The 15,635-nt window shown below is 33.8% G+C and overlaps 1 protein-coding gene across 1 annotated transcript in view; it reads right to left on the reverse strand.

Annotated features, from left to right (window-relative positions):
* The window catches only part of sgsm2 (small G protein signaling modulator 2), a 103,784-nt gene that overhangs the window by 25,551 nt on the left and 62,598 nt on the right, over window positions 1-15,635 (reverse strand). Inside the window, exons 6-12 of the mRNA XM_056473862.1 lie at window positions 15,449-15,597; window positions 13,863-13,997; window positions 9,621-9,745; window positions 9,151-9,218; window positions 7,891-8,054; window positions 7,538-7,670; window positions 4,236-4,370 (exon numbers count right to left, since the gene is read on the reverse strand). Of these exons, the coding sequence (XP_056329837.1) occupies window positions 4,236-4,370; window positions 7,538-7,670; window positions 7,891-8,054; window positions 9,151-9,218; window positions 9,621-9,745; window positions 13,863-13,997; window positions 15,449-15,597 (909 nt within the window). The remainder of the gene's footprint in view (window positions 1-4,235; window positions 4,371-7,537; window positions 7,671-7,890; window positions 8,055-9,150; window positions 9,219-9,620; window positions 9,746-13,862; window positions 13,998-15,448; window positions 15,598-15,635) is intronic.

Genomic DNA, 15,635 nt, shown 5'->3' on the forward strand with positions numbered 1-15,635 from the left:
TTATTTGACTAAATTCCTTCTCACATAATTTTGTTAGGTAAAACTTTATTTTGAGGGTTCATTTGAGTATTAGTAGACTGTCTGCTTAATATCTGTTGATAGTGCTCCTGCAATATAACTTAAATACTGCAATATAACTTAAATTCAACAAATGGAGCATCAAAATAAAGTGTGACCTTTTGTTAACCAAAACAAGGCAATGTACTTCGGGTGAAAATGTGAAAAATTACATGACAGCATTAATTGCATTTCATCTGTGCATTTCAAGTCATTTGCATTGTATTAAAAGGAGCCATAGTTTCCTCTCCAATTGTTGCAAGTATTATTCTGAATACAGATTTTGTGCCAATTTCTGAGAAAGTGACAGTTTTGAGCAGTTGGGACAGAAACATTGCTTTGTTCACAAACATTTTAAGTGATATTTCAATGTTCCAAATTCACAAGTTTCTGATGATAAAACTGACAGCCCTGAGTTTTCACGTACTTTATCTTTCCAGATTTCTCTTCCTGTCAGAAATGCCATTGACACACATAAATAAAAGCAAACCTGAAGGATATCAAAGACATGCATCTATGAATGAACAGAAGGAAAAGGTGTAAAACGATGCGGGGATGCCATGCCAGGAGACCTGCCAATCAGTCAATCAACCAACCAATCAATCAATCGATCAAAACCACAGTGTCACAAATCAAGCCAGGCACTGGTAAGAGCTTGGAGAGGAGTAGAGAAGGACAGACAGTAACCATTCCTACCATGCTGGATGCATCAGATTCAACCATGACAAAAAAAATAATAAATTAATAAACAGAAATAAAGAAGAGGAAATGTATACGGCATGTACTTGTATAAAAAACGTGAAAAGAGTCGAGAGTAAACATAAATGCTCTTCACCTTAATTCTTCAGGTTGGAGCTGGTGGCCTGCTAACACGGTAAATGCCCTACAGTGGACGGAGAGCAATATGCGTCCCTAATGCGTCTCGCGTTAGCTATAGAACTTTGGGAAAAGCTATGATCGAATGGGCGACGCGTTCGCGGATCGATTGGTGTGTCTACTGCACCAGAACCCCACAGGACCTAACTCATATAATGAAAGGTGACTGCAGTGAAGAATTACAGTGAACAGCATTACAGAAAACCGGCTCAACACAGGAGAAACAACAGTAAAACAACAACAACAACAACTGAAGAGGAAAAAGAAGGAAGGAGACACAGTTCGGACAAGTAAGCAGTTGAGCACATTCGTCACAGAGAAAACAAATAAAATCAAATAATAATATATAATATACAACATGTGCACTTTCATCATGCAAAGCCCTCAAGCGCTAAAATAAATAAATCAAATAAGTTTTCGCTAAGAACTTGCTTGTGTCAACCAAAGAGTGCAAAAGGAAAATAGAGCAAATCATCGTAAGCGTTGCTTGCTGGTCGCCACAGTCAGGCCCAACAGTGCTGATTCTCCACATCAGACCTCGGCTGTCAGTGTGTTTGTGTGAGGCGGAAGACGGAGAAAGGCAGAGCAGTGTTGTGTGGACGTGGCAGAGCAGCGGAGGCTCTGTGAGAAAGGTTAGACAGTCACTCCAGCAACAGAGGAGAGTGACGACAGTGGAGGAGACTGGAGGCAAGAACAAACATGTGTACTGACTGACCTCAAACACACACTACAGTATAATATAATGTAATATAATGTAATATAATATAATGTAATATAATCAAATATAATATAATATAATATATAATCATTGTACCTTTTTAAGGATATTGATATTTTAACTATAATATATATATATATATATATATATATATATATATATATATATATATATATATATATATATATACATAAAACAATAACTACAGTTATAATATAATATAATATAATATAATATAATATAATATAATATAATATAATATAATATAATATAATATAATATAATATAATATAATATAATATAATATAATATAATATGCATTATAATCATTGTACTTTTTTAAGGATATTGATATATTAACTATAATTTATATATATATATATATATATATATATATATATATATATATATATATATATATATATATATATATATATATAAAACAATAACTATAGTTATAATTTAATACATATAACAATAATATAATCAAATATAATATAATGTAATATATGTAAAATTCTTCCATTTGTTGTATACATTATGCAAATTGAGTTTTGTTAACATTTCTGAGTGAATATAGGTGATGTATTTTGGTGCATTTGAACAAAACAGATTAATTCAACAGTTATATTCATTAAAATAATGGTTTGGTCACCGAACGTCATTGAACATAAAAATATAATACATTTAAATTCAAACTAATTAGTGCACAACAAATTACAAACTTCAAAATTTTAACAAAATTGCATAAATTTTTATTTTTTTTATTTTTCCTTTTTAAAAATATTTGTTTATTATTTTCCCCTAAAAGAAATTTAGGTGTACTCATGTTATCATACTGTAAGTTATTTCACCCAAATAGAACTTCGCAACCTTCCGAATGTGGCACTAATTAAAGCAAAACTCAACACTAATTTATTTTGATATTTAGTAGTGCAAAATGCTGTTTTATTGACATTTTTGTTTTCATTGTGTTCTTATCATCTTATGTGTTTTAACATGTAATTTAGTTTTAATGCTCTAAAGCACTTTCGGCAGGCCTCTGGTAATAGTAAGGTGCTATATTAGTAAAGTTGATCGACTGGTTATTTTGTTAGATTATCTCCAGATTTGGCTTTAGTACTGACTAATTTAATGTATGTGCACAAATAAAATATTGTATAACATCCCATGGAAAATATATATTTAAAATATACTTGTGAGGGGTAAAAATTTGCAAAATAGGTTAGTCATATATTGTATTTCTTTCACTTTTAATAATTTATTACACTTGAGATGTAAAATGAAATTAGTGTATAATTATACTGTATAATGAAATTAGTGCAAATTTTCATTTTATGTGAAGTAAATAAAAAAGTTCTACCGAGTTATTAGTAAAATACATTTTAATACACACAGTGTTCAGCATATATAAGTACACCCCTTACAAATCTATCTTTTAAATTCATATTTAGCTATACAATGATATATTTTGTCACCTTAGAATTATATAAAAATGAGTTATGACATATTCTTTTAAATGACAACTACATTATGGAATTTTTTTTTTAACTTGTTTTCATTTTAAGACTTTTTAACATTTAAAAAACAAATGTTACACACATACTGTCTGCTATATGGAATGCAAAAACTTTGAAGCTCAATATCTCAAAATCATTCAGAATGCAGAACCTTATAGTTCTAAGGTGACGATTTGTCCATATACATTAGATTAGTCAGTACTGAAGCCAAGTCTGGAGTCTATCTAACAAAATAACTTACAATAACCGTCCAAAAACTAGTACACCCAAATTTATGTTACAGAAAAATATTAAACACAAATTAAATAAAAGAAAAAAATCAAGAGAAGCAATAAATAAACAAATAAATAAAATATTAAGTTAAAATTTTGTAAGTTGTATTTTTTTTTTCAATATTTTGCTTGAATTTAATTTTTTATCTTTCAATTTCTAAATATGTTTGGTGACTAAAAAATTATTGTAATAAATATATCTCTTTAATAAATCTGTTTTGTTTAAATGCACCAAAGTACATTGACTATATTCACTGTGAAATGGATAAAAATATTAAATTTCAACTCAATTATGTTGTACTCAATTATGCTGAGCACTGTATATTCTATTTTTTTAAATAAAGTAAGATATTAATTTAGCTAGCACCTTCAAATAAATAATGGAATCAATAAACATCTACATTTAAATCATAAGCATTAACATTTGATTAGCTATACATGTAAACACTTTATTTTTTGGCAGCGTTATCTCTACTATCTTACAAACTTTCCCATAACAAGCACACGCAATGTTTCTCTGCTGTTCAGTGACTTTCCGTTCAGTCAGCCTCTATTTTAAGCACTTAACATGCCTTTCTGTGTACTTTCCATGTTCACGCACACACTCAAGGTCTTGTGCCACTTGACCTAGCTTTTGTCCTGCCTCGAAGGTGGCCATGTTTACAAGCATATGAAAAGAGTGTGAATCTGCCCTCACTGAGCACTGCTGGACGCTGCTTGTGGACACCAGGAGCCACAGAGAGTGAAAGAAGGGGAGAGGGGGAATGAAAGTGGGCCACTGGTGATAAAAACCTTTCATGACATTAGGATCTGTGAGGTTCCGTGAGCAGATCATAGAGATCATAGCGTGAAGTCTATCCTCCTCCTCCTCATCGTCGTCCAGAGAGGGCGCACGACTGCCCGTGCTGTGGTGGTAGTTTATAGTGACTGCTTGGGCAATAAAAGAACACAGTTTAGCACCCGCCTCTCCAGCAGAGTCACGCTCCACTCACACTCTCACACACACGCACAAACACACACTTCAGCTGTCTTGTTTGGCAGTAAAAATAGTTAAACAGCCTAAAAATTTGAAAACTAAGCCTAAAAATTTGAGAATTAAGATGGATGTTTCCCAGAGATGGGTTGCAGCTGGAAGGGCATCCGCTGCATAAAACTTAATATAATATAATATAATATAATATAATATAATATAATATAATATAATATAATATAATATAATATAATATAATATAACATAATATAATATAATATAATATAATATAATATAATATAATATAATATAATATAATATAATATAATATAATATAATATTATATAATATAATAGTATCTTTTTAAGAAATATTGATATTTTAACTGTAGAACAACACAAAATCATTGGCACTGAAGTTTTTTGCATTGCACACAAACACAGATATATATAAAGGAGAATTGTCATCCAAGTCAGTACAGTTGAAAAACTGCATCTAATACTTACGTCCTTCCCAACAGCCTCCACAACGGCTGTTATGTTCCACAGAAAAGTGAGAAGCAAACACACAGACAACAATGATATGGGCGGATGATGAAGGTGTCTGATGCAGCCCTGCTCAGCCTTCACACATGCGGCAAAGCAGCTCTGGCTGAACAAACAGTGGCCAGAACGAGGACTCACAGGGTTTAAGAGCAGGAATGGCACTCACGCCACATTAAAATGCGATGCATTTTAATCAAATGCAAAAAGATTCATGCATTTTATGAGTGGCTTTTAAAGGGGACACATCATGAAAATCTGACTTTTTCCATGTTTAAATGCTATAATCTGGTCCATAGTGCATCTAACAAGACAGAAAAGGTGGAACCTAGCAATTTTGTGTTGTCAAGCCTTTGGGCTCTATTTTGACTAACCATGCGCAAAGTCCAAAGCGCAGGGCGCAAATGCATTAGGGCAGGGATGTCAAACTCAATTCCTGGAGGGCCGCAGCCCTGCACAGTTTAGTTCCAGCCCTGCTTCCACACACTTACCTGTATAGGTTACAAACAAGACTGAAAGACTTAATTAATTTGATCAGCTGTGTTTTATTAGGGTTGGAACTAACCTGTGCAGGGCTGCGGCCCTCCAGGACTTGAGTTTGACATCCCTGCATTAGGGTATGTCAGAATCCACTTTTGCTATTTCAAGGATGGAACAATCTACTTTGCGCCGTGGCACATGGTCTTACAGGGTTGAGCATATTCTCTTAATGGTGTTTTGAGAATAAACCAATCAGAGTCTCATCTCCCATTCCCTTTAAGAGCCAGCGCCATAGCGCATTTGCTATTTACATGGCTTTGTAAGTGGAAAAATTGAACACTTCACTAGCAAGAAAACAGTTTAACAGAGCATCTACAGCGCCAGAATGAGAGATGAGCCTCCTCATTGTTTACTTTCACTTTCACTCTCGTGGATAGGGAAACGTGTTGTACACACAGATATCCATTAGCCTATAAATAATTAATTTAGTTTGTTAAGCTCAAAGATTTGTTTCAAAACTATTTCTAAATTCAGTTCTAATTTCCAGCAAACGAATAAATGAACAATAATAATGAAGTATGGTCAAAAAACTGAGTTATTTCCAAATATACATGCTATACACCATATGATCTAAAACCTGACAGGTGGACAAATCTAAGCTTGTTTTTAATAAAACAAATATAAATATGCATATAATGAATAATACTGCTAATAATGATAACATTATACAAAAGCAAATTGTTGTGAATAAACTGAAAAAGCCCCCCGAGATGGAAGAAGACATGAAAGTATGGTTTTTATATTTATGTAGGCTAGAAAATAATGTTTTGTAATATTTGTAATGTTTTGTAATATATTTTTTGTAATACTTTAATTCTTTTTCATTTGTAAAGATATTTGCGTATTGCTGTACATCCTGTGTGTATTAAGCAATGTTTAAGCGAGGGGCACAACTAACGCGCTCTGTGCTGGACAATAGACCAGCTTTGATCTGGTCTCTTGAACCGTCTATTATAGTTTCTCAAAATAGCAACGCGCCAGCAATGCGCCTCAACACACCTCCTTTTTTAGATCAGAACGCCTATAGGCACACATATGAGCGCATATGAAACGCACTTCCGCATTGAAGATTAAGGTCAATTACACAGCTGTCAGTTGCGATATTCCAAAGTATGTTATTCCAAGAGCAACCACGGAAACTAATAATGGAGCCTCATCTGGATAATTCAAATTATCTTAAATTTCAGAACTTGGCAAACAAGCTTTTATATGATTTAAACAAGTATTTAAATGACTAATGGACATTTCATTTCAGAAACCCAGCAAACCTAGTCAGATCCAGCTGTAAGATCTAATAATGTATGCATTTGAATTCATTAAATATATATGTACTGTATGTTTTTTTAATATATATAATGTTATATATATATATATATATATATATATATATATATATATATATATATATATATATATATATATATAAAACAACCAAGGAAAATGGGGGTTCATTCCAAAATCAGTTGAGAACCACTGTTCTAAAGTATCCAAGCGTTTACCTTTATTTAATGATACATTTTTTAATTATTTAAAATAGTATAATATTTACATTTAATTCAAAATGAACTATTACTTAAAATGAATACAATTATATCAGCTGAAAATGGGCGATCAGACACCCTGCTTTACAAGATATCTCCATTGGCATTCAAAAAAAACAAAAAAAACATGGTTGACCACTCTTATGGAAAGCAGCAGCTTATTTGCAAAAAAACACACACAATTTTTTTTTTAAAAAGGGGAAATTTTTACAAGCTATAATATTTTCTGTTGGGTACTTTCTGTTAAAACTTCACAAACACAGTCTGGAGACCACAGAGATTTTATGAAAGTGATCTTATGGGGCATAATATGTCCCCTTTAAATGAGATCCCGATGGACAGACAGATAGACAGACAGACAGACAGACAGACAGACAGACAGACAGAAAGACAGACAGACAGACAGACAGACAGACAGACAGACAGACAGACAGACAGACAGACAGACAGACAGACAGACAGACAGGTGAAGACGACAGGCACATTTCAGCTCAAACTCACTTGAGTCGTGACGGTGACCCGGATAAACGATGCGAAACACATAGTCTGCAGCGATCTGGTCCTCCCCGTCCCCATCCTGATCCACCAAGCGGGCCGTGCTGTTCCTCTTACGAAGCTTCGGGAAGACTTTACCCTGTTAGACAAACACACAGAGTCCCCTTAATATTCCACTCAATTTCTCACTCCAATTTAACAACCTTTGGCAATTTAAAAAAAGCTAGAATGCAAAAAAAATGAGTCAAAAGGAGGAACAGCAGATCACTGGCAACGAAAAAAGAATACTTCTTAAATCTTGATACAGCTATACATTCTGTTACATGTTGTTTCTAATAATTGCTGCACAAAGTACTTGCCTTCCCCCTCTGGGACCAGAGAGGGGGTTCCAGCTGACCCCGGGGCAGGAGACCCGTCTCCAGGCAGGACAGGAAGGCCAGCAGATGTCCTCCAGGAGGAAAGTGCAGAGGAGGCCGCTGGATCCCATCCTGACTGACTAACACCAGAGTACCACCACAGTCCGCTGAGTGAAATATAGGATCACATAAATAAAACTATACTAATAAATAAATCATAGTTTAATATAATATAATATAATATAATATAATATAATATAATATAATATAATATAATATAATATAATATAATATAATATAATATAATATAATATAATATAATAAATGTATTATTACTTTATAATAATCTGTGATATGTAATTGAGCAAATAATAGTACTGATACTAAACAGATGTGTGCTACACTGAAAATAAAATAATGTGAATTAAAGATTAAATGACAAAAAATATGTGTGCTACACTGCACTTAACAATCAGTAAACAAAACAAAACAAAACAAAACAAAACAAAACAAAACAAAACAAAACAAAACAAAACAAAACAAAACAAAACAAAACAAAACAAAACAAAAAACAAAACAAAACAAAACAAAACTAAACCTAACTAAACTAAAACAAAACTAAGCTAAGCTAAGCTAAGCTAAAACAAAACTAAGCTAAAACAAAACAAAACTCAGCCAAAACAAAACAAAACAAAACAAAAAAACTAAACTAAACTAAACTAAAGCAAAACTAAAATTAAACTAAACTAAGCTAAGCTAAGCTAAGCTAAGCTAAGCTAAGCTATGCTAAGCTAAGCTAAAACAAAACAAAGTAAAACAAAACAAAACTAAACTAAACTAAGCTAAGCTAAGCTAAGCTAAGCTAAAACAAAACTAAGCTAAGCTAAAACAAAACTAAACTAAGCTAGGCTAAACTAAGCTAAGCTAAGCTAAGCTAAGCTAAAACTAAACTAAGCTAAAACAAAACTAAACTAAACTAAAACAAAGCTAAGCTAAGCTAAGCTAAAACAAATCAAAACAAAACAAAAAAATAAACAAAACAAAACAAAACAAAACAAAACAAAACAAAACAAAACAAAACAAAACAAAACAAAACAAAACTAAACTAAACTAAACTAAACTAAACAAAAAACAAAATTAAATTAAATTAAATTAAATTAATTAAATTTTAAATAGTATATTATATTATAGTATACTATTATATATAATAGTAAAAATTTCATAGTATATTAACATATTTAAAGGTGTAGGAAGCACACTCACGGCGTTGGTGGCAATGAATGCAGACGATCTGTCTTAAAGGCACAGTCAAAGCATAGTCCCAGTAAATACTAAAGTGTGGCAGAGGGTGATTAAAAAACAGAAAAACAGACAGAGAGTGAAAATTCTACCCTATAAATCAGGTTTTCATCAAAAGGGTTGTTTGGCTAATCTCAACCCAGATCACTCACAATGAAAGGTCTATTTGTTCCTTACAAACATCTCAACCTTATCATTACAAACCAGCAATCAGGACACTCATCTCATGCATTTCCTGTACAACCTCTCTAAAGGTAATTGCCCTCCGCAACCTAACAATCTCAGACCAATCAAATCAAGCTCCTACATGTCAAGCACAGTCGAGGAAAAATTATTCTCAATGATCTCAAATGATGACCTCATTTCTCCGGAGTGTGTGTGTGTGTGTGTGTGCGTGTGTGTGTGAGAGAGTCTGTATACAGTGTATATATTACCTCTTTTCCAGGTCACAGTCTCCCAGAGTGCCATTGATGAGCTGATTGGGCGTCCACTTCAGCGTGAGGGTTTCTGCTGTCTGATGAAGGGACAGGTAACCGCGCAGCACCTCCATATCTTTCTTCTGAAAAGAGCAAAATCTATTCAATAAAGCGCACACAGCTTCTTCATTTCCTCTTAAATGAAGTCTCACTACACCGAAAAGAATTTGCTATTAAAAAGTTTAATTAAACCATAAAGCTAGTCTTTGTCATTTATGTACTGTTCATGTTCAGAAAGAATACTCACTGTCCAGTGTTTTGTCTCAAAAATAATAAAGATAAAAGAAATTGTCTTTGTTCTCAATTGAGTCATCTCAGAGTTTTATAAATGACCCCAATTCTATAATACACACAAACAATGACCAAGTTTACATGGAAATCAGTAATCAAATTTGTCTTAATCTGAATAAGACAATAAAATGATTAAGGTGTTTACATGAGTTGCTTTTTGGATGTTCCTTTCATGATCCCGTTTTACATGTTATACTACACAATTCGACTGACGACATTGTGTCACAAGGCTTTCCACATTTCCTCTAGAGCAGGGGTGTCTAAAATTTGGGGCCGAGGGCTAGATGAAAAAAAAAAAAAACGCTGTCCCGGGCCAAATTTTACATACATCACAGAGACACATCACAGAGACACACACACACACACACACACGCACGCACACACACACACACACACACACACACACACACACACACACACACACACACACACACACACACACACACACACACACACACACCACACACCACACACCACACACACACACACACACACACACACACACACGTACGTGTGTGAGTGTATATATTATTATGGAATAATTTTAATTCGTCATCCAACTGTGTTTCTAGAAAGACTTACGTTTTTAAAATCTTGAATTTTCTTTGGGCAAATTACAGTTGCAACACTCATCCTTTATAAATTTTCCTTTAGTGAAGGGTTTCCCGTGCTGTGCGATTAGCTGAGCTACCTCCTAACTAGCCAGCATAGAATTTTCTTGCACTTTATTAGCACGAAAAAACTGCTGTTGTTGAGCTGATAGCGCAGCTGCTAATTGTTTTACTTTATGATCTCGTTAGGCACCAGTGTAAGAGCTGAAGGCCTGATGTTTTGTTTCATAATGTCTTTTAATATTATATTCCTTCATTACTGCAACTAATTCCTGGCAAATTAGACAGACACATTTCCAGCTGACCTCTGTGAAGAAATATTCTTTGACCAATCAGCTTCGCCTGAATTTCTTTTTAGACCAGTCGAGGAAACCAAAATTCCATCAGAACGCAAGTAACACAAACAAGGTTTCTATCCATTTCACTCAGAGGACAATCGCCTGTGATAAGTGATAATAATATTTACACAATATAGTTATAATGCAGCATGGTGGTGCAGTTAGTAGCGCAATTGCCTCACAGCAAGAAAGTCGCTGGCTCAAGCTTCGGCTGGGTCAGTTGGCATTTCTGTGTTGAGTTTACTTTGCAGCAAGCATTTTTGTCGGGAGAGCTGTACGAGAATTGGAGAATGGTGGACTTTGTCTTTTATCAGTTTAGTTGAGTTGGTTACCATTCAGACACATCGCCTATATCCGTGCTGCTGTGTTCGCCTATGTTTAAAACCATACAGATCACCAATCCGATTATCTTTATAATGATAGAACAAATTGTGGTTGTGTGTATCTGAAACTAGGAATAACAAATGTTGCAGGGCATTAAATTACTGTTTATTTCTTTGCATTTTAACTCCGGAAACTATAAAATCATAGGTCTCCTCACGGTTTGTGTCACATTTTGTGAGCCACCTGAAAACAGTTGTTCGCTCTCCTCTTTCTCCCCCTGCTCTGCTGGCCACACCCACTCTTCCCTCTGCTCACAGTGCTCCAAGCCCATTATGAAGCATATTTTGAAAAAACTCTCAGGTAGACTTGAACCGAAAGAGGGGGTTTCATGGCCCTTTAATGGAATTTGATATTGCACACCGTATGAAACCTCCACCTGTCACGGTGCAGATGTCTGTGGTCCTTCACTGACTCGATAAGTGCATAGAATAGTGTCAAAAAGTCATGTGTGTATGGACTATCCTGTCACAAAATGCGGCGAAAATCCTACACGACAGCAATAGTTTGATTAGGGATTTACATGTCTGTACTCAGAGTATTGTCTTAATCACATTAAAATCAGATTGTTGGTGTCCATGTACTGTACACGTACTCACTGTCTATCATTTAAAAAAGATTAACTTATTCAAACACTGTTCAATGAGATCTCAACAAACTAATAAAAAAAAAAGTATTATTTTGTAATATTTATTTATAAAAATATATATTTTGCATGTATTTCGATAAATATTTATAGTTTTTGTCTTTCTTGAGGTAAATGTTACCCATTCTTCAGTGCACACACTGTTTTGCGGACATCTTTCCATGGTTGAAACACCGATTAAGTGATTAAACAAGAAACATGATACATTAATCCCCTCACAAAAGAGCTTGTCAGTGCTGGTGTCTATTCATTTTTTCTCATCTTCTTTCCCTAAAACAGTAAAACTGTATATTCATGTTTCTCGTTTAAAGACTTTTGGCCCCAAATGTCTTTCATAATATTGAGGTTTTTTCAAACGACTTATATAAAATGAGCTGAATCAACACAATTCTTCAGTTTTTTTGGGGGGGACAACTTAATTTGTTTTCTGTTTAAAGCTATCTTAATCTATTTGTGTTGGGAGAACATGAAGGAATTGTGTGGAAGCCAGCATTTTTTACACTGTTTATTTTTTAGCTGTGAAACTATAGAAAAATTTGCAGTCATACATAATTAGTTTATAAATTAACACACAAAGAAGAGAACAAAAGAGAAAAAAGGGTGTCAAATTGCAGAACAAAAGAAAAGTAACAGAGTGACATAAATAAAGCTTCTCTGATGATTTACAGTGACGATTAGAGTTGCTAGAACACATCAGGATTCCCACAGAAATCCAATTAGACCTGAATCACCGTGATGCTTTTGGCAAAGGTCTTTTACACTATTGATTTCTACCAGTCCCTGCCAGACCCAGCACTCTCTTTGCCCAGTTCTATCAGTCACCATTGCGAATCTCACAGACACTCATGCACACATTTAGTCCATGCCTGACTCATCTGATGACAAATCTAATGTGCTGTAATGGCTAATCCTGCTAATCTGCCTTTTCCAGTTCACAAGAGTAGCCAACTTTCACCCAGGAAGTCAGCATGGACCAAAGAGCTAAAAATGCCAGGAATACCAGGAGAAGGATCCATCTGACCATTCATTACATGAGGGAAGACAAAATTTTGACTGGTGGAGATCAATGAGGTTTTCTTCACTAATGGATGAGCTCCACTATATTGATTAGATTAGATTCACTGCTGTACAATTGATCTGTTTTGTAACAACCATCAGCTCCACCGAAGACGATAATTTCATCATTCAGCTGAAGGAAGATATTAAATTGTTGATTCGTTTTGCAGAATTCGTCAATTATGAATCTAATTTAATTCAGCTAAAGACAATAGTGCAGTTATTAGGTTATTGATAGTCAGTTCAAAGCGGATTCAGTTCAGTTCAATACAACTGTTGATGTCAGTCATGAAAGAAGTTCGATTGACCAGTAAAGCAGCTCTTCTAAAGACACATCATCAGTCAGCCATGTTGGAGAGCAGAAAGTAAACAATGCCACTGAACTAAATGAAAATTGCATATTATGCTGATTACTGCTGCTGAAAATGATCAATTATAGTCATATGTTTTGGCCTGTACAAATCAATAAGACAGGATAAAAACATTCAGAGTAACAAATAAAGCAGAAGAGAGCCTATAAAATTCAATTTGTCAAAATATTAGTCTTTTCCAGCTTATGAAGTCCTTCTTTGTGTGATTTAGCAGCTTACACACATTGTTCTGTGGTTTATACAGCATAAATAATCAGATCCATTCAGTATTCTCGATCCATGCTGTTATTTTCATCCGAGTATCTGCAAAATGGCCGTGCATATGGCTAACTGACAAAATTACTTTATGATGTCATTATACAGCTAAACTAAATATTTAAAATAATAATAATAATAATAATAGAACACTAAATGTCTTTTAAGCACCCAAAAAGCAAGTCAAAGTGGCATTTTGTTGCAAGAAAGAGTTTAGTGCACATTTGTTTTTTTTTTGTACACCATCTTACCGGCTGAACGAGTACGTTGTTCTTTCCGTACAGTAAGTGAACACGTGAGTTTTGGTGCAGAGATTCAACATACTCTCTTGCCGAGGCTGCAAACTTATCCTCAGACATGCTTCCTGAGGACTGACGCTTTCGGATCTGAGGAAATAGATGAAGGTATGAGCAATTTTATATTCAGTTTAACAAAAAATTTATAAATATACATATTTTGATGGTCTTCTTCAACAATTCTGTTCACTTATGAGTAAACGTTCATTATTAGAGTAGTAGTAGACTGTTAGAGCTAGTGATCTGACGTACTTGCAAAGTAAGCAGAATATCTGTTGAAGGACTACCAAATTAAAGCGTGAGAGGATAATAAGCAGATTTATTTACAGATATAAAAATGTATTTACATTATTCAGTATATAGTAGCTTTTACTGCTTTAACATTTACTCTGTAAACATTTAAACTGCACATTTTTTTGCACAGAATGCAAAATTTAAAAGCTTATTTCACAATATTACATTTAATAGCACAAAACGCAAAACAAAATAAGTCACAAACTTAGTTCTTTTCTCATCAGAAAGGTGGTAGAAAAATGGAAAACAAGAGATTAATTTAACATCGGATTTAAATAGGAATGTGTCTCAATTATCTACTAGTCTTCCCATCCACCAAAATTCACATAAACCGAGCCTTAAAATGACCATCACAATGATAATTTACATTACCATATGGGTTACAGTACATTACTTATTATACAAAAACATTGCACTTCAATTCATTTAATTTATTTATAGTATTTAGTTCAAAAAGTAGCGCTTAAGCACTTTAGTTTAGGTCACAATTTACGATATTTCCAAACCATTAACTAACACTATTAGCTTAATAAACTACAAATTTGCTGTTTGTTATATTCGGTAAGTTATAAGTTGGGTTTAGGTTTTGAGTAGGATTAGGGACGCAGAATAGGTTCATACTTTATAACTACTAATATATACTACTAATAATATAATATTATAACTACTCTATAACTACTAATATACTATAATAAAGATAACTGAGAACCAGAACAGGCAGACACAGTAACAGGTTCCTCCCTCAGGCAATCCATCTCACGAACACTTGCTCATAATTGAGTAACAAACACTATTTATACACACATACACCTATTTATTTACCAACACACATAGCTAACATTTTAATTTGCACATAATATCTATATAGTATAAACACTATTGCATATAGTATCTTTGTATAGTATAGTAATGTATAGTATAGTATAGTGTAGTATAGTATAGTATAGTATAGTATAGTATAGTATAGTATAGTATAGTATAGTATAGTATAGTATAGTATAGTATAGTATAGTATAGTATAGTATAGTGTCTTTGTCCTCATTTTGTTGCACTGTGGATATTTCTGTCACAAAAACAAATTCCTAGTATATGTAAACATACCTGGCAATAAAGCTCTTTGTGATATCTTAATAATAGGGAGGTAAAAAGCAGTTAATAGCATGAATTGTGACCTAAAGTTAAGTGTTACTAGAGTAGCCTTTATTTAATACATTTCACTTCTTTTTGATTTACTTAGATGCTCTCACCCCGAGTGCAGGTCTGCGGCCTGGTGACACCTCCTGGCCCCTGTGGGCCCCATGGATTCGATGTCTCTGGACCAGCTCATTGGCTGACGGGTCCGTCCAGAAATGATCTGACGTCTTCAGCTTTGTGTACTCTAGCGCACACGGCCCAACTATAGACAAAAATACATTTTCAAACAAAGCAAATTGT

Source organism: Danio aesculapii, chromosome 15 (genome assembly GCF_903798145.1).
Source record: "Danio aesculapii chromosome 15, fDanAes4.1, whole genome shotgun sequence".
NCBI classification, from domain to species: domain Eukaryota; kingdom Metazoa; phylum Chordata; class Actinopteri; order Cypriniformes; family Danionidae; genus Danio; species Danio aesculapii.